At 39.7% G+C, this 18300-nt stretch overlaps 1 protein-coding gene across 1 annotated transcript in view; it reads right to left on the reverse strand.

The window, feature by feature from the left end:
• Nucleotides 1–1290: 1290 nt before the first annotated feature.
• Nucleotides 1291–18300, reverse strand: part of LOC133570753 (dysbindin) — a 36949-nt gene continuing 19939 nt past the window's right edge. Inside the window, exons 2-4 of the mRNA XM_061923449.2 lie at nt 4738–4890; nt 4507–4650; nt 1291–2345 (exon numbers count right to left, since the gene is read on the reverse strand). Coding sequence (XP_061779433.2) covers nt 2116–2345; nt 4507–4650; nt 4738–4890 — 527 coding nt within the window. The 3' untranslated portion in view covers nt 1291–2115. The remainder of the gene's footprint in view (nt 2346–4506; nt 4651–4737; nt 4891–18300) is intronic.

Raw genomic sequence — 18300 nt, forward strand, 5'->3', positions numbered from 1 at the left:
GATTACAAGCTGGACGTAGTGAAATATGCAGCAGAAAACGGCAAGAGGAAGCGGCGCATACCTTTGGAGTTGGCAGACTTGTTTAGAAGCGACACCGAGGAAGAAGATTACATCGGATTTAGCGATTAGGAGTGACAGATTGTTTGGTAAACGTATAGCATGTTCTATATGTTATAGTTATTTGAATGACTCTTACCATAATATGTTACGTTAACATACCAGGCACGTTCTCAGTTGGTTATTTATGCCTCATATAACGTACACTTATTCAGCCTGTTGTTCACTATTCTTTATTTATTTTAAAATTGCCTTTCAAATGTCTATTCTTGGTGTTGGATTTTATCAAATAAATTTCCCCCAAAAATGCGACTTATACTCCAGTGCGACTTCTATATGTTTTTTTCCTTCTTTATTATGCATTTTCGGCCGGTGCGACTTATACTCCGGAGCGACTCATAATCCGAAAAATACGGTATGTCGCGGACTCAACGTCTAGGTCCAGAGTACCGTATTTTTCGTAGTATAAGTCGCACCGGAGTATAAGTCGCACCTGCCAAAAATGCACAATAAAGAAGAAAAAAAACATATATAAGTCGCACTGGAGTATAAGTCGCATTTTTGGGGGAAATTTATTTGATAAAACCCAACACCAAGAATAGACATTTGAAAGGCTATTTAAAATAAATAAAGAATAGTGAACAACAGGCTGAATAAGTGTACGTTATATGAGGCATAAATAACCAACTGAGAACGTGCCTGGTATGTTAACGTAACATATTATGGTAAGAGTCATTCAAATAACTATAACATATAGAACATGCTATACGTTTACCAAACAATCTGTCACTCCTAATCGCTAAATCCCATGAAATCTTATAAGTCTAGTCTCTTACGTGAATGAGCTAAATAATATTATTTGATATTTTACGGTAATGTGTAAATAATTTCACACATAAGTCGCTCCTGAGTATAAGTCGCACCCCCGTCCAAACTATGAAAAAAACTGCGACTTATAGTCCGAAAAATACGGTACATGGCGGACAATAACTGATACAGTCTGCCTCGCCAGTCCAAAAGCATTCGCCGTTTTCCGTAGTCTTCCCTCGACGGCCAGGTAATACAAACCACACGCTACCTTTTTTTTAATCAAATCCACGGGAGCCCGCGTTCTCGTTGTCTCTCCTTCGACAAATGGACAAAGTTTTTCGGTAAGTAGAATCACAGCTGACCTGGACATTGGAAAGTTCTCTTGCCGTCTGAGAAGTGTTGTATCCCGAGTGTTGTAGCTGCAATTCCTTTCTCTTATACGGTATATAAAGTCACCAAAAAGGAATGGACAATGAAGGTGAAGGCAAAAGAGTGAGGAGTGTCCTGACCAGATATCTAGATCCCTAGTTTGATTGATGTAACACTTTCTGTATCACATTGTGTACTTTCACATGTCCAATAAAGATTTGATTCATTTATGATGGCTCAGGTGTGATTCACTACAATAGGGCCTCACAGCACACTGGATTCCAGTTAATTGAAATACCACAACACTGGATTTTGTTCGGATAAGTTACATTTAAGAACTTGCACACAAAGCTACACTGGAGGTGACTATGGCGTGCGCATTTTCCGCGCATGCGTACTAGGCCGTGTTATTCTGCTCACCTAACAGACGAGATCCACTTTGCACACGTTTAGTAGATCAGCTTTGCGTGTGCTATCAGGTTTGCACACACGCAAACATTTAGTAAATCAGGCCCATGCTGTATGTTGTGCACCTAAACAAACATGTATCAAATCTACCGTATTTTTCGGACTATAAGTCACAGTTTTTTTCATAGTTTGCGACTTATATATGTTTTTTTCCTTCTTTATTATGCATTTTCGGCAGGTACGATTTATACTCCTGTGTTACTTATACTCCGAAAAATACGATACTCATTCACAGGCCTCCAAAACACACCTAAAGCCCAGCCTGAAACAGCAAAAGGTTAACACCAGTGATAAGTGGATACGTGCACGTGTGTGAGTGTGTGGAGTAGAGTTAAGACTCTTATGAGATCATGTTGTGGTCAGGTGAGGCAAGTCTACTTCCTACAAAGACATAGGTGATGGAGTCCCTCTCTACACCTCTCTCTCTGGGGTTGCTGCTATCCGCTTGACTGTGCTGGTGCGTGGTTCTTGCTCTTCTGGCGGAGACCCACAAGTGTTTTGTATGTTGGCGTTGTTAGCCTGACTGTCAGAAGAGGAGTTTGAAGATGTGGAGGATGCACGTGATTTAGAATCAAGACCATCAAGGACGTGTCGAAAGAGTCCATTAGTGATTGCTCCCTCAGGGTTGTTGTTTCCATTGACTGGAAGGCAGAAAGAAACAAATCTTAGAGTTGTGTTTGGGATGTTTTTTTATGTCAGGGGTGTCAAACTCCTTTTAGATGGGGGGGCCACATGGAGAAAAGTCTACTCCCAAGTGGGCCGGGCTGGTAAAATCACGGCACGATAACTTAAAAATAAAGACAACTTCAGATTGTGTTTCTTTGTTTAAAAATAGAACAAGCACATTCTGAAAATGTACAAATCATAATGTTGTTTTTTTACACTTACACGCATACTTGCCAACCCTCCCGAATTTTCCGGGAGACTCCCGAAATTCGGCGCCTCTCCCGAAAACCTCCCGGGACAAATATTCTTCCGAAAATCTCCCGATTTTCAGCCGGAGCTGGAGGCCACGCCCCCTCCAGCTCCATGCGGACCTGAGTGAGGACAGCCTTTTCTTTATGACAACAGGGTGACAAGAACTAAATCATCCAGACTAGAGATACATTGTATTATTATGTTTATCTTACCTAAAAATAAATATATTTATTAATTTAAAAAAAAAAAATTACATTTTTACTATATTTTGCTAAAAACATCAAAATTAATTGTATTTTTATTTATTTTTTCTGACTCCTTATTACATCCAGCCATAGAATTATACATTAAAATAAACATATGTGAAATCATTAATTTTAAATGATCATAATAATTCATTTAAAATGACCATATTTAATTATTAAAATAATTACTTGTTTATCAACAACTTTAGCATTTTATTCATTACATTTTGAAGCTCTCAAAAGCCAAGTTATGTTATATTCCTTAAGATTTATTTATGCAAGTTTGAAGTATCAATTATCTAAACACAGTTTTGTTTGCATACTTTCAGGATATATATATATTTATATATATATATATATATATATATATTTATATATATATATATATATATATATATATATATATATATATATATATATATATATATATATATATATATATATATATATTTGTGTGTGTGTATATGTACATATGTATATATATATATCTATGAAATACTTGACTTGGTGAATTCTAGCTGTCAATATACTCCTCCCCTCTTAACCACGCCCCTCTCAACCACGCCCCCATCCAGACCACGCCCCCTACCTCCCGAAATCGGAGGTCTCAAGGTTGGCAAGTATGCTTACATGTTACGGTTAATAGTATTCTATCTTTATTTCTCATTATTTACACTTTCCTAATAAATTATGTGATAATGTTCATCAGTCAACTCATTGGTGATCATTTTCAATCTATTAAGATAAAAAAAATAATATCAAAATCAAATTACAGGATGTTATTTATGTACTTTGCTAATTTTCCTCGACTGGTGCACTAATTTTTTTTTACATATGTAGCATAATCTACAAAGATACAAATAATTGCTATTGTGACATCTAGTGGACACATTTAGAACAGCACACTGCAAAAAGTCAGTGTTCAAAAACAAGAAAAAAAAATACAAAAATGAGGGGTGTTTTATTTGAACTAAGCAAAATTATCTGCCAATAGAACAAGAAAATTCGGCTTGTCAAGACTTTCCAAAACAAGTAAAATTAGCTAACCTCAATGAACCCAAAAATACCTTAAAATAAGTATATTCTCATTAATAACAAGTGTACTTTTCTTGGTAGAAAAAAAAATGAGACCTTTTTGCTCAATATGTTGAAAAATATTCTTAAATTAAGTAAATGCTAGTGCCATTATCATGATTTTTTTTCATGCTTGAAGTAAGAAATTATTACTTTAAAAAAGTAGTTTTATACTTGTGAGTGTTGATGACACAGCTTTGCAACAGTTGACATTCTAGTTTCAAGCATGGTTTACTCAATATAGGTCATCAAATCTCAGCAACAAGCTGTAATATCTTACCGAGATCATTTAGGACCAACACCCTTAAAACAAGTAAAACAGTAACATAAAATCTGTTTAGTGAGAATAATTATCTAATCAGACAGAAAATAAGCAAGTATCACCCTTATTTGAAATATTTAATCTTACTTAGATTTCAGTTTTTGCAGTGCAGTTTCTTTCATTCAAAAATTTCCACTCATTTTTATACTTAGCAAACTCATCCCATGGGCCGGAAAAAACCTGTTCGGCCGTACGTTTGACACCCCTGTTTTATGTCATGCTTTATACAACCCGTCGCATTACCAGGCATTGCGGAGTTCAAGAGGTTGTCTTCTCCTCCAGAGCTCAAGAAGACATCCAAGGAGTCCTGGTCAGAGATGTCAATCAGCTCCATTTGGTCCAGCAAGTCCACATTCACCTCCATAGATGAGATGCTGCCGATTGGAGCTTCAAAGAGAGAAGAAATGAAAACATTTTAGGTACTCGGTGCATGTCTGTGGAAAGGTGTGCGGAAATGCTGCCGTTCCAGCTCACGTCTTGTGTAGTCTCTAATAGAAAGGTGGGCCGAGGACAGGTAGGCATCCACGTCATGCTGGAAGACTTCCTCAAAGAAACGCTGCCTCTCTTTGAGTTTAAGCTGATGGGCTGTGTCCACATCTGGGATCCTCTGGCCCCGTTCTGGCTCCGCTGAAGATATCAGACATGAAGGTTAATATAACTAGTCTTGTCCAATCTATGTTTAAAAGGAAGTGTATCCGTACAATCAATCAAGAAACCAAAAGGAAGTTCGAGATTTCTCCAACATGGAATATTTCAGCGGCTTCCTGTCTAACACAAATCTGACAGGTCTTCTTCCTGTCTTCAAGTCTAAATCTAAGAAAGTCCAGTTAAACATTGTTGAACTGTTCATTTACAATAAAGATGTAGTCTGTATATAACAATTAGTTTGACGTCTTCAGTGATGTCTCTGCACAATTTCTCCATGAGTTGAGTCCACTCATAACCTTGCAGCGTCTAGGTCCTGTCACTTCAACTCTGCTCTGTTTGGAGTGACAGCATGATTAATTGGCCCAGGTACTTCTTCAGTCAGGCAGGAAGGAAAATACTCAGATTTTTTATGCCTGACAGATTATTGAATTGATATTTTATAAAGTACAGAGAGACTTGTTATCAGTCCAAAAGCATCTTTTTCTGCAAGTTTAAGTTCTTTGGGCTGTGTGACCTGATTAGTACTTCTTTGTTTACCCAAATGTTATATATAACTGGGATTTATATAGCGCTTTTCTAAGTACCCAAAGTCGCTTTACATGTAGAACCCATCAATCATTCACACCTGGTGGTGGTAAGCTACTTTCATAGCCACAGCTGCCCTGGGGTAGACTGACGGAAGCGTGGCTGCAATTTGCGCCAACGGCCCCTCCGACCACCACCTATCATTCATCATTCAATTCACCGGTGTGAGTGGCACCGGGGGCAAAGGGTGAAGTGTCCCGCCCAAGGACACAACGGCAGCGATTTTTGGATGGTAAGAGGCGGGGAGCGAACCTGCAACCCTCAGGTTTCTGGCACGGTTGCTCTACCCACTACGCCATGCCGCCCCAAATGTTGTTACCCTCTGCTTGTTTTCATTGAATCTATAGTCCAAATCTTTGTTTTGAATGTGTTCAGTACCACAGTGTTTTTCAACCGTGAGATACAGTCTGGTGTGCCGTGGGAGATTATCTAATTTCACCTATTTGGGTTAAAAATATTTTTTGCAAACCAGTAATTATAGTCTGCAAATGATGTGTTGTTGTTGAGTGTCTGTGCTGTCTCGAGCTCGGCAGAGTAACCATGTAATACTCTTCCATATCAGTAGGTGACAGCCGGTAGTTAATTGCTTTGTAGATGTCGGAAACAGCGGGAGGCAACGTGCAGGTAAAAAGGTATCTAATGCTTAAACCAAAAATAAACAAAAGGTGAGTGCACCTAAGAAAAGGCTTTGAAGCTTAGGGAAGGCTATGCAAAGCAAAACTAAAACTGAACTGGCTACAAAGTAAACAAAAACTGAATGCTGGATTCAATATTATGTTTTGAGCAATGACAGTTTGAAAGAAAAAAAAACAGCTTTGTTTTATTAGTCAACATTGAAAGTTTTTCTAAATTACATTTCACCTTTAAGCTTTTTTATTTCACTTTTGTTATGTTTTTGTTTATTTTAATAGTATTTTTAGAATGTGCCGTGGGCCTTTAAAGGGGAGCATTATCACCAGACCTATGTAAGCGTCAATATATACCTTGATGTTGCAGAAAAAAGACCATATATTTTTTTAACCGATTTCGGAACTCTAAATGGGTGAATTTTGGCGAATTAAACGCCTTTCTAATATTCGCTCTCGGAGAGATGACGTCACAACGTGGCGTCACATCGGGAAGCAATCCGCCATTTTCTCAAACACCGAGTCAAATCAGCTCTGTTATTTTCCGTTTTTTTGACTGTTTTCCGTACCTTGGAGATATCATGCCTCGTCGGTGTGTTGTCGGAGGGTGTAACAACACGAACAGGGACAGATTCAAGTTGCACCAGTGGCCCAAAGATGCGAAAGTGGCAAGAAATTGGACGAAATTTGTTCAAAATACGAGGCTGTGGGGAAAGCCGACGAAATGGTCAGTCGTTTGTTCCGCACACTTTACCAACGAAAGCTATGCTACGACAGAGATTGCAAGAATGTGTGGATATCCTGCGACACTCAAAGCAGATGCTGACATCAACTCCAAAACTGGACAGATCAGCTTTCAGGAAAAGAGAGCGGATGAGGGTATGTCTACAGAATATATTAATTGATGAAAACTTTAGTCATTACTCGCGGTTTTACGTAAATTATTATACATAAACTGTGTTTACCAATAATTTAGCTTAAAAACATTTATTTTTTTCAATCATTCGAGTACATTCGGGTAGTCTTGTGTAATGCAGTATTTTGTGTCTATTTAGGTATGGTTAACCTGAGTGCTGAAATCGTGGAAAAATATATGTTCTTAGCGCGCCTGAAATGGGCTGTCTGCACTCTCAAAGTGCATGTTGTTGCCAAATGTATTTCATATGCTGTAAACCTAGTTCATAGTTGTTAGTTTCCTTTAATGCCAAACAAACACATACCAATCGTTGGTTAGAAGGCGATCGCCAAATTCGTCCTCGCTTTCTCCCGTGTCGCTGGCTGTCGTGTCGTTTTCGTCGGTTTCGCTTGCATACGGTTCAAACCGATATGGCTCAATAGCTTCAGTTTCTTCTTCAATTTCGTTTTCGCTACCTGCCTCCACACTACAACCATCCATTTCAATACATGCGTAATCTGTTGAATCGCTTAAGCCGCTGAAATCCGAGTCTGAATCCGAGCTAATATTGCTATACCTTGCTGTTCTACCCGCCATGTTTGTTTGTATTGGCATCACTGTGTGACGTCACAGGAAAATGGACGGGTGTATATAACGATGGTTAAAATCAGGCACTTTGAAGCTTTTTTTAGGGATATTGCGTGATGGGTAAAATTTTGGAAAAAACTTTGAAAAATAAAATAAGCCACTGGGAACTGATTTTTAATGGTTTTAACCCTTCTGAAATTGTGATAATGTTCCCCTTTAAAACATTAGCTGTGGGCCGCAAAAGGCCTCCGGGGCACACTTTTGACACCCCTGCTATAGATAATAAAAAATTAAATCTGATAGATCTATGGATAAAAAGCAGAGCCTGGCGATGCATGCACGTTTATCATAACTCTATCGCTCTCTCTGTCTCTGCCCCTCCCTCACGAATGCTGCTGCGTGCGCACAACTTCACAATTTGTTTTGTTTTTAACCCCTTCTTAACCCTGAACGTACATTGAAAATACACGCAACCCTACCTCAAAATGCCGGACATTTGAGGCGTTTAAGAAACTCCGCCCGGACAGCCCGGACAAAAGAGGACATGTCCGGGGAAAAGAGGACTTATGGTCAGTCTAATTTAGATTATACATGTACAATGATACAAGGCTCACTTTCCAACAAAGATGTTGAATACCCTCTCGTCTCAAAAGGTATGCAAGTATTTGCAAATGTTCTGCTTGTGTTAGACATTCACCATTACAACAATGTTTGCACCAGTATCCTAAACAATTTTGTGCAAATTTGCATTCCTTAATGTGTTTATTAGCTGTGTCAAGTTTAAATGTTCCCCTTGTGTTTTAGTTGGTTTTCTCCCACAGTGCAAAACCAATGACATGAGGTTAAATGGTTGTTTGTCCATATGAACCCTGTGATTGACTTTTGACTACAACAAGACTAATGGGATAGGCTCCAGCTCACATGTGAACCTGCACAGTAGTGTGAATGAGTAAAAAAAAAAAAAGTTTCACGTATGAATGTTGAACAGGGTAACCCAAAAAAACTGAACCTACAAATATTTAAATAAATCTGTTCATTTTAATTGTGCTTCATTTCTTTTTCAGGATATACAAGTTGACTTTTTACATGACATATTGGAACAACTGTCTTCCCCAACATAACTTGGCCAACCAAGCAAAACTAATTTTGAATGGAGGCTTACAGTATTTCTCTATCAAATCATACACTGTGGCGCAAACAAATGTTCAGATAGTTTCGGTGTCGTCATGCTCCATCAATAAGCACATTTTTTTTACTGGTTTTGGGAAGTTTAGAAAGTATGGCACTGTGCAAAATCTTGATTTTAAAATACCAAAGAGGAAAGTGTTTGAGTAATTAACAATTTCGAGCGACATATGCAAGTTTGCCTCGAATGCTGCAGAGCCTATTGATTGATTGATTGAAACTTTTATTAGTAGATTGCACAGTACAGTACATATTCCGTACAATTGACCACTAAATGGTAACACCCGAATAAGTTTTTCAACTTGTTTAAGTCGGGGGTCCACGTTAATCAATTCATGGTACAAATATATACTATCAGCATAAAACAGTCATCACATAAGTTAATCATCAGAGTATATACATTGAATTATTTACATTATTTACAATCCGGGGTGTGGGATGTGGAGGGGGTTGGGGCGGGAGGGGGTTAGGTTTGGTTGATATCAGCACTTCAGTCATCTACAATTATATCATCTGAGAAATGGACATTGAAACAGTGTAGGTCTGACTTGGTAGGATATGTACAGCGAGCAGTGAACATAGTGAGCTCAGAAAGCACACTAACCTACTCAGTGGCCTAGTGGTTAGAGTGTCCGTCCTGAGATCGGTAGGTTGTGGGTTCAAACCCCGGCCGAGTCATACCAAAGACTATAAAAATGGGACCCATTACCTCCCTGCTTGGCACTCAGCATCAAGGGTTGGAATTGGGGGTTAAATCACCAAAAATTATTCACGGGCGCGGCACCGCTGCTGCCCACTGCTCCCCTCACCTCCCAGGGGGGGGGATCAAGGGGATGGGTCAAATGCAGAGGACAAATTTCACCACACCTAGTGTGTGTGTGACAATCATTGGTACTTTAACTTTAACTTTAAAGCATAAGAACAAGTATATACATTTGATTATTTACAATCCGGGGAGGTGGGATGTGGTGGGGGGAGGGTGTTAGTCTAGGGTTGTAGTTGCCCGGAGGTGTTCTTTTAGTGCGGTTTTGAAGGAGATTTGGAAAGAACGTGACTTTAATGCACAACGACCCAGATAACTGCAAGTTTAATCGTACACAGACTAAAGTTTGAGGTCACAAAATTTATTGAAATGTGTTGGACTTTTTAATACCCATTTAATACAATTTGTATGGGTTCTTTTTTCAGGGGTTTGTAGATTGCACATACAGTAAACATAGACAACATTTTTGTCAATGTATGTGTTTAATATGATCGGAGAGCCTAAACTAAACCCTTCATGTGTATCCGTACAATACATAAACAGTTTATCATTGATGATTTTAGAATGATGAGCTTAATTAGATAAAGGGGAAATATGGTGTCGGACGGACATAAGTTATAGAGTGTCTGCTCAGCAGCATGCTCCAAATAATGTGTTCATCTTTAAGTGTGTATCCTGGAGTTTTAAAGCTCAGTTAGCCATGATTGATTGCATCATTGATTGCCCCCACTTAAATGATGTAGCCCATACAGAACTAAAGGTTAGCTACAGATGCATATCCTCGGATTGATTTTGCTTCCTTATTCCAGGTCTTTTTCCCTACTGAAGCACCGTGATCGATGTGGTTTTCCCTTGCCTCGAGCAACCTCGGTGACCTTAGATAAGAGCTGTTCACATGGGAAAGTCATCTGTTTTTAGAAACGCCGCAATGCTCCCAAATAACATGACTACCGTATTTTTCGGACTATAAGTCGCAGTTTTTTCATAGTTTGGCCAGACTCCTGTGCGACTTGTATATGTTTTTTTCCTTCTTTATTATGCATTTTCGGGAGGTGCGACTTATACTCCGAAAAATACGGTATGTTCAAGAGGGATGGATGAACCACGACAGGCTATGTCGTTGGTCTTTCGGTCAGTCTTTTACTTAACAAAGACTCCTTCTGGTTGTCCGTATTTGTTTTTGTTTCCATCTTTCTCCTGTCTTGAGTCAACATTTTTCTTAGAGCGTTCTTTCTTTATTCCTCCCCTGTTGGGAGTTAAGAAAGAAAAAGGTCATAGACGAGGGCTCGGGACCAGCTGGAAATGCGGAGTGACAGGAACAAGCAGAAAAACAGTGTGCGGCCGGACGTGCCTGCGTGACAGTCTGTCTTCCCACAGAAGGACTGACATCCACTCTGAGGGCCAAAGTCTATTCAGAGATGCATAAAAGCACAGCTCTGAGGGAAAGGGGGCTGACCCGTACTGCTTAGACATGATCCAAGTTACAGGAAACCACTTAGGATGTAGTGGAGCGTAAATACATCTAACCTCTTAAGACTTTTGTTTGACTTTCACAGTAGATACTTGCAGATTCTAAACCGTTCTGTTTGCTCTTGAGTAGAGGCACATGATGAAGCATCACCATGACAGTCCAAACAATGCATGATGTTCACTTGATGACAAAGACTTCATTCATTGCCTTCTTAAAGGCCTACTGAAATGCGATTTTCTTATTTAAACGGGGATAGCAGGTCCATTCTATGTGTCATACTTGATCATTTCGCGATATTGCCATATTTTTGCTGAAAGGATTTAGTAGAGAACATCGATGATAAAGTTCGCAACTTTTGGTCGCTGATAAAAAAGCCTTGCCTGTACCGGAAGTAGCAGACGATATGCGCGTGACGTCACAGGTTGTGGAGCTCCTCACATCTGCACATTGTTTACAATCATGGCTACCAGCAGTGAGAGCGATTCGGACCGAGAAAGCGACGATTTCCCCATTAATTTGAGCGAGGATGAAAGATTTGTGGATGAGGAAAGTGAGAGTGAAGGACTAGAGGGCAGTGGGAGCGATTCAGATAGGGAAGATGCTGTGAGAGGCGGGTGGGACCTGATATTCAGCTGGGAATGACTAAAACAGTAAATAAACACAAGACATATACATACTCTATTAGCCACAACACAACCAGGCTTATATTTAATATGCCACAAATTAATCCCGCATAACAAACACCTCCCCCCTTCCGTCCATATAACCCGCCAATACAACTCAAACACCTGCACACACTCAATCCCACAGCCCAAAGTACCGTTCACCTCCCCAAAGTTCATACAGCACATATATTTCCCCAAAGTCCCCAAAGTTACGTACGTGACATGCACATAGCGGCACGCACGTACGGGCAAGCGATCAAATGTTTGGAAGCCGCAGCTGCATGCGTACTCACGGTACCGCGTCTGCGCATCAAACTCAAAGTCCTCCTGGTAAGAGTGTCTGTTGTCCCAGTTCTCCACAGGCCAATGGTAAAGCTTGACTGTCATCTTCCGGGAATGTAAACAATGAAACACCGGCTGTGTTATCCGGCACAACAGTCAGGGGGTGCATTCTACGGCGGGGGTGCGTTATCCGGCACAACACCTGCCGCAATACACCGCTTCCCACCTACAGCTTTCTTCTTTGCTGTCTCCATTGTTCATTGAACAAATTGCAAAAAGATTCACCAACACAGATGTCCAGAATACTGTGGAATTTTGCGATAAAAACAGACGACTTAATAGCTGGCCACCATGCTGTCCCAAAATGTCCTTTACAATCCGTGACGTCACGCGCAGGCGTCATCATACCGAGACGTTTTCAGCAGGATATTTCGCACGAAATTTAAAATTGCACTTTAGTAAGCTAACCCGGCCGTATTGGCATGTGTTGCAATGTTAAGATTTCATCATTGATATATAAACTATCAGGCTGCGTGGTCGGTAGTAGTGGGTTTCAGTAGGCCTTTAATAATTACATATTTGAGTGTAAACAGTGAGGTCACTCCACAATGTGCCTTGACCATTTTCAAGGACGGGACCCTGAAGCCGCTGTGCCAACTGCACAAACAGCAGAGGCAAAGCATTGATCCGGAGGCTAAATGTAGGGATGTTAGGCCTCACTGTCGCCCACAGGCTGCCATTAACTCATCTCTGTGTCAAATGAATAAGTGAGCTCACAGATTGACTCCCCTGTGACAAGGAGAAGGAAGGTCAGGCTGGAAAACTGCCTGCCCAGATGATCGACTTGCTTTAGACCCCAGAAGCAGAGAAGCTTCACTCTCTCTGTAAACTTGAGACAGGCAGCCACATGTGAAACGTTCTATCCTGTTAAGCCCTTGAATGCTGAGACAAAAGACATCAGGGTTTTTCATAAGAGACCGTCCTAATACAAATAGATCGAGTCAAATAGTTACGCGGCTTTGTACAAACTGTCATTCCTAGGATAATCAGAGCTACAGCAATTACTGTGGTGTTTGTGATTGAAGCAAAGAAATATGTCAATAACGGCGAACCTATAAAAAGTACTTTACTTTGCTTTTCTCCATTCAAAGCCCATTCAACACAATAGCACAACGTGGGTTAATGGAATGGTGCAGGAACTATAATACAGCATGCCATGAATAAAAAGGTAATTTGATACTGTCAATGTTAGCCAGTAATTAGCAACGTTTACATGCCTGTATAGAGACAGGTAAAGTGAAGTAACCATGCATTATTAGTAAAACAGGTTCTCTTGCTATTTTTACCACAAGAAACCGTGTGTACTTTCCGGTGCAACAGCAGTGGGATTAAACAACTGCTCATTAGTGGTGTTGTCTCCTTGCAAAGGCGGTAAAAAAATCCTCAGTGGTCATGAGGAGTGGAAGAGTAACAGCTTGATTTAGTTAGTGCCGTCACTAACGGCTGATTTTCTGAAGACTGATTTTTCGACAATTTTTTAGAATAATCGACTCATCGAAACTACACACAAAAAAAATTTAAGTCCTATCTTAAAACTCATTTGTATACTCTAGCCTTTAAATAGACCCCCTTTTTAGACCAGTTTATTTGCCGTTTCTTTTCTTTTCTGCTCTGCCCTCACCTCCCTTGTGGAAGGGGGGGGGCACAGGTCCGGTGGCCATGGATGAAGTGCTGGCTGTCCAGAGTCGGGACCCGGGGTGGACCGCTCGCCTGTGCATCGGTTGGGGACATCTCTGCGCTGCTGACCCGTCTCCGTTCGGGATGGTCTCCTGCTGGCCCCACTATGGACTGGACTCTCACTATTATGTTAGATCCACTATGGACTGGACTTTCACAATAGTATGCTAGACGCACTCGACGTCCATTGCATCCGGTCTCCCCTAGAGGGGGGGGGGGGGGGTGTCACCCACATCTGCGGTCCTCTCCAAGGTTTCTCATAGTCATTCACATTGACATCCCACTGGGTTGTGAGTTTTTCCTTGCCCTTATGTGGGATCTGAACCGAGGATGTCGTTGTGGCTTGTGCAGCCCTTTGAGACACTTGTGATTTAGGGCTATATAAATAAACATTGATTGAAATAAACATTGAAAAATGATTTTGAATGCACTACCTAAATTCTACTGAAAGCAAGCAGGCACACAGCTGTACTGCTCATGTAACGATTACACTTGCATGCAAGACGGGGTTAAAAACATTACTGCCAGAGTCCAAGTAGCCTTTTTAACATCCAAAGGAGGGGTGGGAATTGGGCCTAAAATCCAATATTGCAGTAGCCTATATATTGCAGGATTTTATTTAGAATATACCACAACATTATTTGGCATATACATCAAATAGAACCATTTCTAAACAGAATACTTGTAACAAAGGCTGCTCTTCTGGCTGCTGACATATACAGTAACATTTTAAATTAAAGCTGCAAGCAGCGATGGACAGGACCGACTTTGACGGCACATAAAATCCAAACCGGAGCAGTAATTAAAACTATTTGGTCAACTTTTAATCAGAAGGGTTCAATCTCTCTCCTGTGCTAGTTTGAAGCCGACACGACAAACGTGCTCAGAGGAGATAATGTTTGAAAAAAGGTGACCGTTTTTTTGCAAAACTTTTGTTTTGAAGGGGGAATTGCAAACTTCCTGGTGATTTTTGCTGGGGGTTGTCAATATATGAAATGTAGGTCTAAGTGAGACCTACACAGAGGTTTTTGTTTCATGTATCTAAGACAGGGGTCGGCAACCCAAAATGTTGAAAGAGCCATATTGGACCAAAAATACAAAAACAAATCTGTCTGGAGCCGCAAAAAATTAAAAGCCATATTACATACAGATAGTGTGTCATGACATATACATTGAATTAAGAGGACTTAAAGGAAACTAAATGACCTCAAATATAGCTACAAATGAGGCATAATGATGCAATATGTACATATAGCTAGCCTAAATAGCATGTTAGCATCGATTGGCTTGCAGTCATGCAGTGACCAAATATGTCTGATTAGCACTCCACACAAGTCAATAACATCAACAAAACTCACCTTTCATGCACAACGTTAAAAGTTTGGTGGACAAAATGAGACAGAAAAAGAAGTGGCATAAAACACGTCTTAGAGAGTCGGAGAAAGTTATACATGTAAACAAACTACGGTGAGTTCAAGGACCGCCAAAATTAGTAGGACAAAACGGCGTTCGCCAAATACTCGAATCAGTGAAGCATGTTTTATGTAAACAGTGGGCTTTGTAACAATTAGGGAGGCTTGTGTCATGTTTGTCCTCCTACAGAAACCAACTTAAAACAAAAATAGATTTTTTTCCCCTCATCTTTTTCCATTTTTCATACATTTTTTAAAAAGATCCAGAGAACCACTAGGGCGGCGCTAAAGAGCCGCATGCGGCTCTAGAGCCGCGGGTTGTCGACCCCTGATCTAAGACATTCCTACTGGAAGTTACAGCCAGTTTTGTCTGAGTTTTCTTCCTAGGAGCAGTTGTGTCTGTTTTCTTCCTAGAGGGCACTAGAGCGCAATTTTGAGTTTTGGGGTTGGATTTTTTTATTAGATCGCAATGTTTGCCAGTCCTGATGTGTGTGTCCAGTTTGGTGAGTTTTGAAGCATGTTAAGGGGGTCAAATTACAGCTCAAAGAGGCAATAGTGACAGTTTTTACAATGTTTTTGTTTTGAGGGGGGAATTGCCAACTTCCTGTTGTTTTTTGCTAAAAAATGTCAATGTATGAAATCTAGGTCTAAGGCACACCTACATAGAGGTTTTTGTTTCATGTCTCTACGACATTTCTACCGGAAGTTACAAGCAGTTTTGTCTGTGTTTTTTCCTAGGGGGCGCTAGAGCGTAATTTTGAGTTTTGGGGTTTGGTTTTTTGATTAGATGGCACTTTTTGCCAGTCCTGATGTGTGTGTCAAATATGGTGAGTTTTGAAGCATGTTAAGGGGGTCAAATTACAGCTCAAAGAGGCGGCGGAATAATAATAATAAAACCTTACAATTACAATAGGGTCCTCTGTCCCAAAGGGACATTGCGGTCCCTAATTATTTCAGGTTTTAAAGATCGGATGCGATCCTGTGTACTGTAGCTGCTTTGTGTAGTTGTATCATTCTCTGTCTAGATTCTTATTATTCAATTTGCCAATTTACTTTTCATAGCTGATTATTAGAGATGTCCGATAATGGCTTTTTTGCCGATATCCCAATATTGTCCAACTCTTAATTACCGATTCCGATATCAACCGATACCGATATATACAGTCGTGCAATTAACACATTATTATGCCTAATTTTGTTGTGATGTGTGGATGCATTAAACAATGTAACAAGGTTTTCCAAAATAATTATTTTTGATGACTTTATCACTGTTCCCTCCACCAACACCCGAACTCCAACATACTTTTTCATTTTCGTTTAAGCATTTTCACAATGACACGTCCAATCAAAATCAAAAATCAGTTTGATATAATTCCAGTCTCCCGAAATTCAGGCGGACTCAGGTCCATGCGGACCTGAGTCCGCTTTCCCACAATATAAACGGTGTGCCTACACAATGACGTTATAACTGTAGAATGATCGAGGGCGAGTTATTGGTTCCTTATGTGGGTTTATTGTTAGGCAGTTTCATTAACGTCCTCCCAGCGCGGTAACAACACACAACAACAGCAGTCACGTTTTGGTCTACCGTAAAGCAGTTCGTCTGCCGTAAACAGCAATGTCGTGACACTCTTAAACAGGACAATACTGCCATCTGGTGCATTAGATGAAAGCACTTTTGTGCGTGCCACACAGCAATGCATCATCAGAGAGGGTGTTCAGCATGGTTAGTAAAATAGTGACAGAGAATAGAACAAGGATGGACAATTCAACCCTTAACTCAACAAGTATATGTGTAAATAAATGAACACTGAAATTCAAGTATTTCTTATATATATATATATATATATATATATATATATATATATATATATATATATATATACAATAAAAGAAATATATATTTATAGCTAGAATTTACTGAAAGTCAAGTATTTCTTATATATATATATATATATATATATATATATATATATATATGAAATACTTGACTTGGTGAATTCTAGCTGTAAATATACTCCTCCCTTCTTAGCCACGCCCCCAACCACGCCCCTCTTAGCCACGCCCCCCCACCTCACCCCACCTCCCGAAATCGGAGGTCTCAAGGTTGGCAAGTATGCTTTATAGGCAGAATAGAGCGGCTCTCTTAGGCTCCATTATACGCTGACTTTAGATTGCATTTATTTAATATTTAGAATTTTTTTTTTTTAAATACATTCGTCATTATGTCTTTCATACTGATTGTGAACGATAGGCACAATTCCCACACAAAAAAGTGTACTTCCCCTTTAACAAACTCCATCTTTACATGAACATATTTCAAGTAAAGATATTTTCCTGATTGTAGAACAGAGTCAAACAAAATGTAATTCCTCCCCAACTTATACATTTTTAGTTGTTCTATATGCAGTAATGTTAATGTTACTGAGAGTATACATATGGAACCAAATGGCCCCAATAAGGGTGCATTACTATTAACTGTCATTTAGCAGGGGACACCCTCCAACTCCCTCCGGGGGTTTAGTGTGCCTTTTCTTTGGCCCAGCCCTATAATCTAAAGTTAAAGTTAAAAGTACACATGATTGTCACACACATAATGTTATTTTTTTCTGCCTACAGTAAATAAAAACAGCATCTATTTAGATCTTGACAAATAAAAACAAGACTTGTGTGTTGTTTGGGAACAGTTGACAATAGTTACCGTATTTTTCGGAGTATAAGTCGCACCGGAGTATAAGTCGCACCTGCCGAAAATGCATAATAAAGAAGGAAAAAAACATATATAAGTCGCACTGGAGTATAAGTCGCATTTTTTGGGGAAATTTATTTGATAAAAGCCAACACCAAGAATAGACATTTGAAAGGCAATTTAAAATAAATAAAGAATAGTGAACAACAGGCTGAATAAGTGTACGTTATATGAGGCATAAATAACCAACTGAGAACGTGCCTGGTATGTTAACGTAACATATTATGGTAAGAGTCATTCAAATAACTATAACATATAGAACATGCTATACCTTTACCAAACAATCTGTCACTCCTAATCGCTAAATCCCATGAAATCTTATACGTCTAGTCTCTTATGTGAATGAGCTAAATAATATTATTTGATATTTTACGGTAATGTGTTAATAATTTCACACATAAGTCGCTCCTGAGTATAAGTCGCACCCCCGG

Source organism: Nerophis lumbriciformis, linkage group LG28 (assembly GCF_033978685.3).
Source record: "Nerophis lumbriciformis linkage group LG28, RoL_Nlum_v2.1, whole genome shotgun sequence".
NCBI classification, from domain to species: Eukaryota; Metazoa; Chordata; class Actinopteri; order Syngnathiformes; family Syngnathidae; genus Nerophis; species Nerophis lumbriciformis.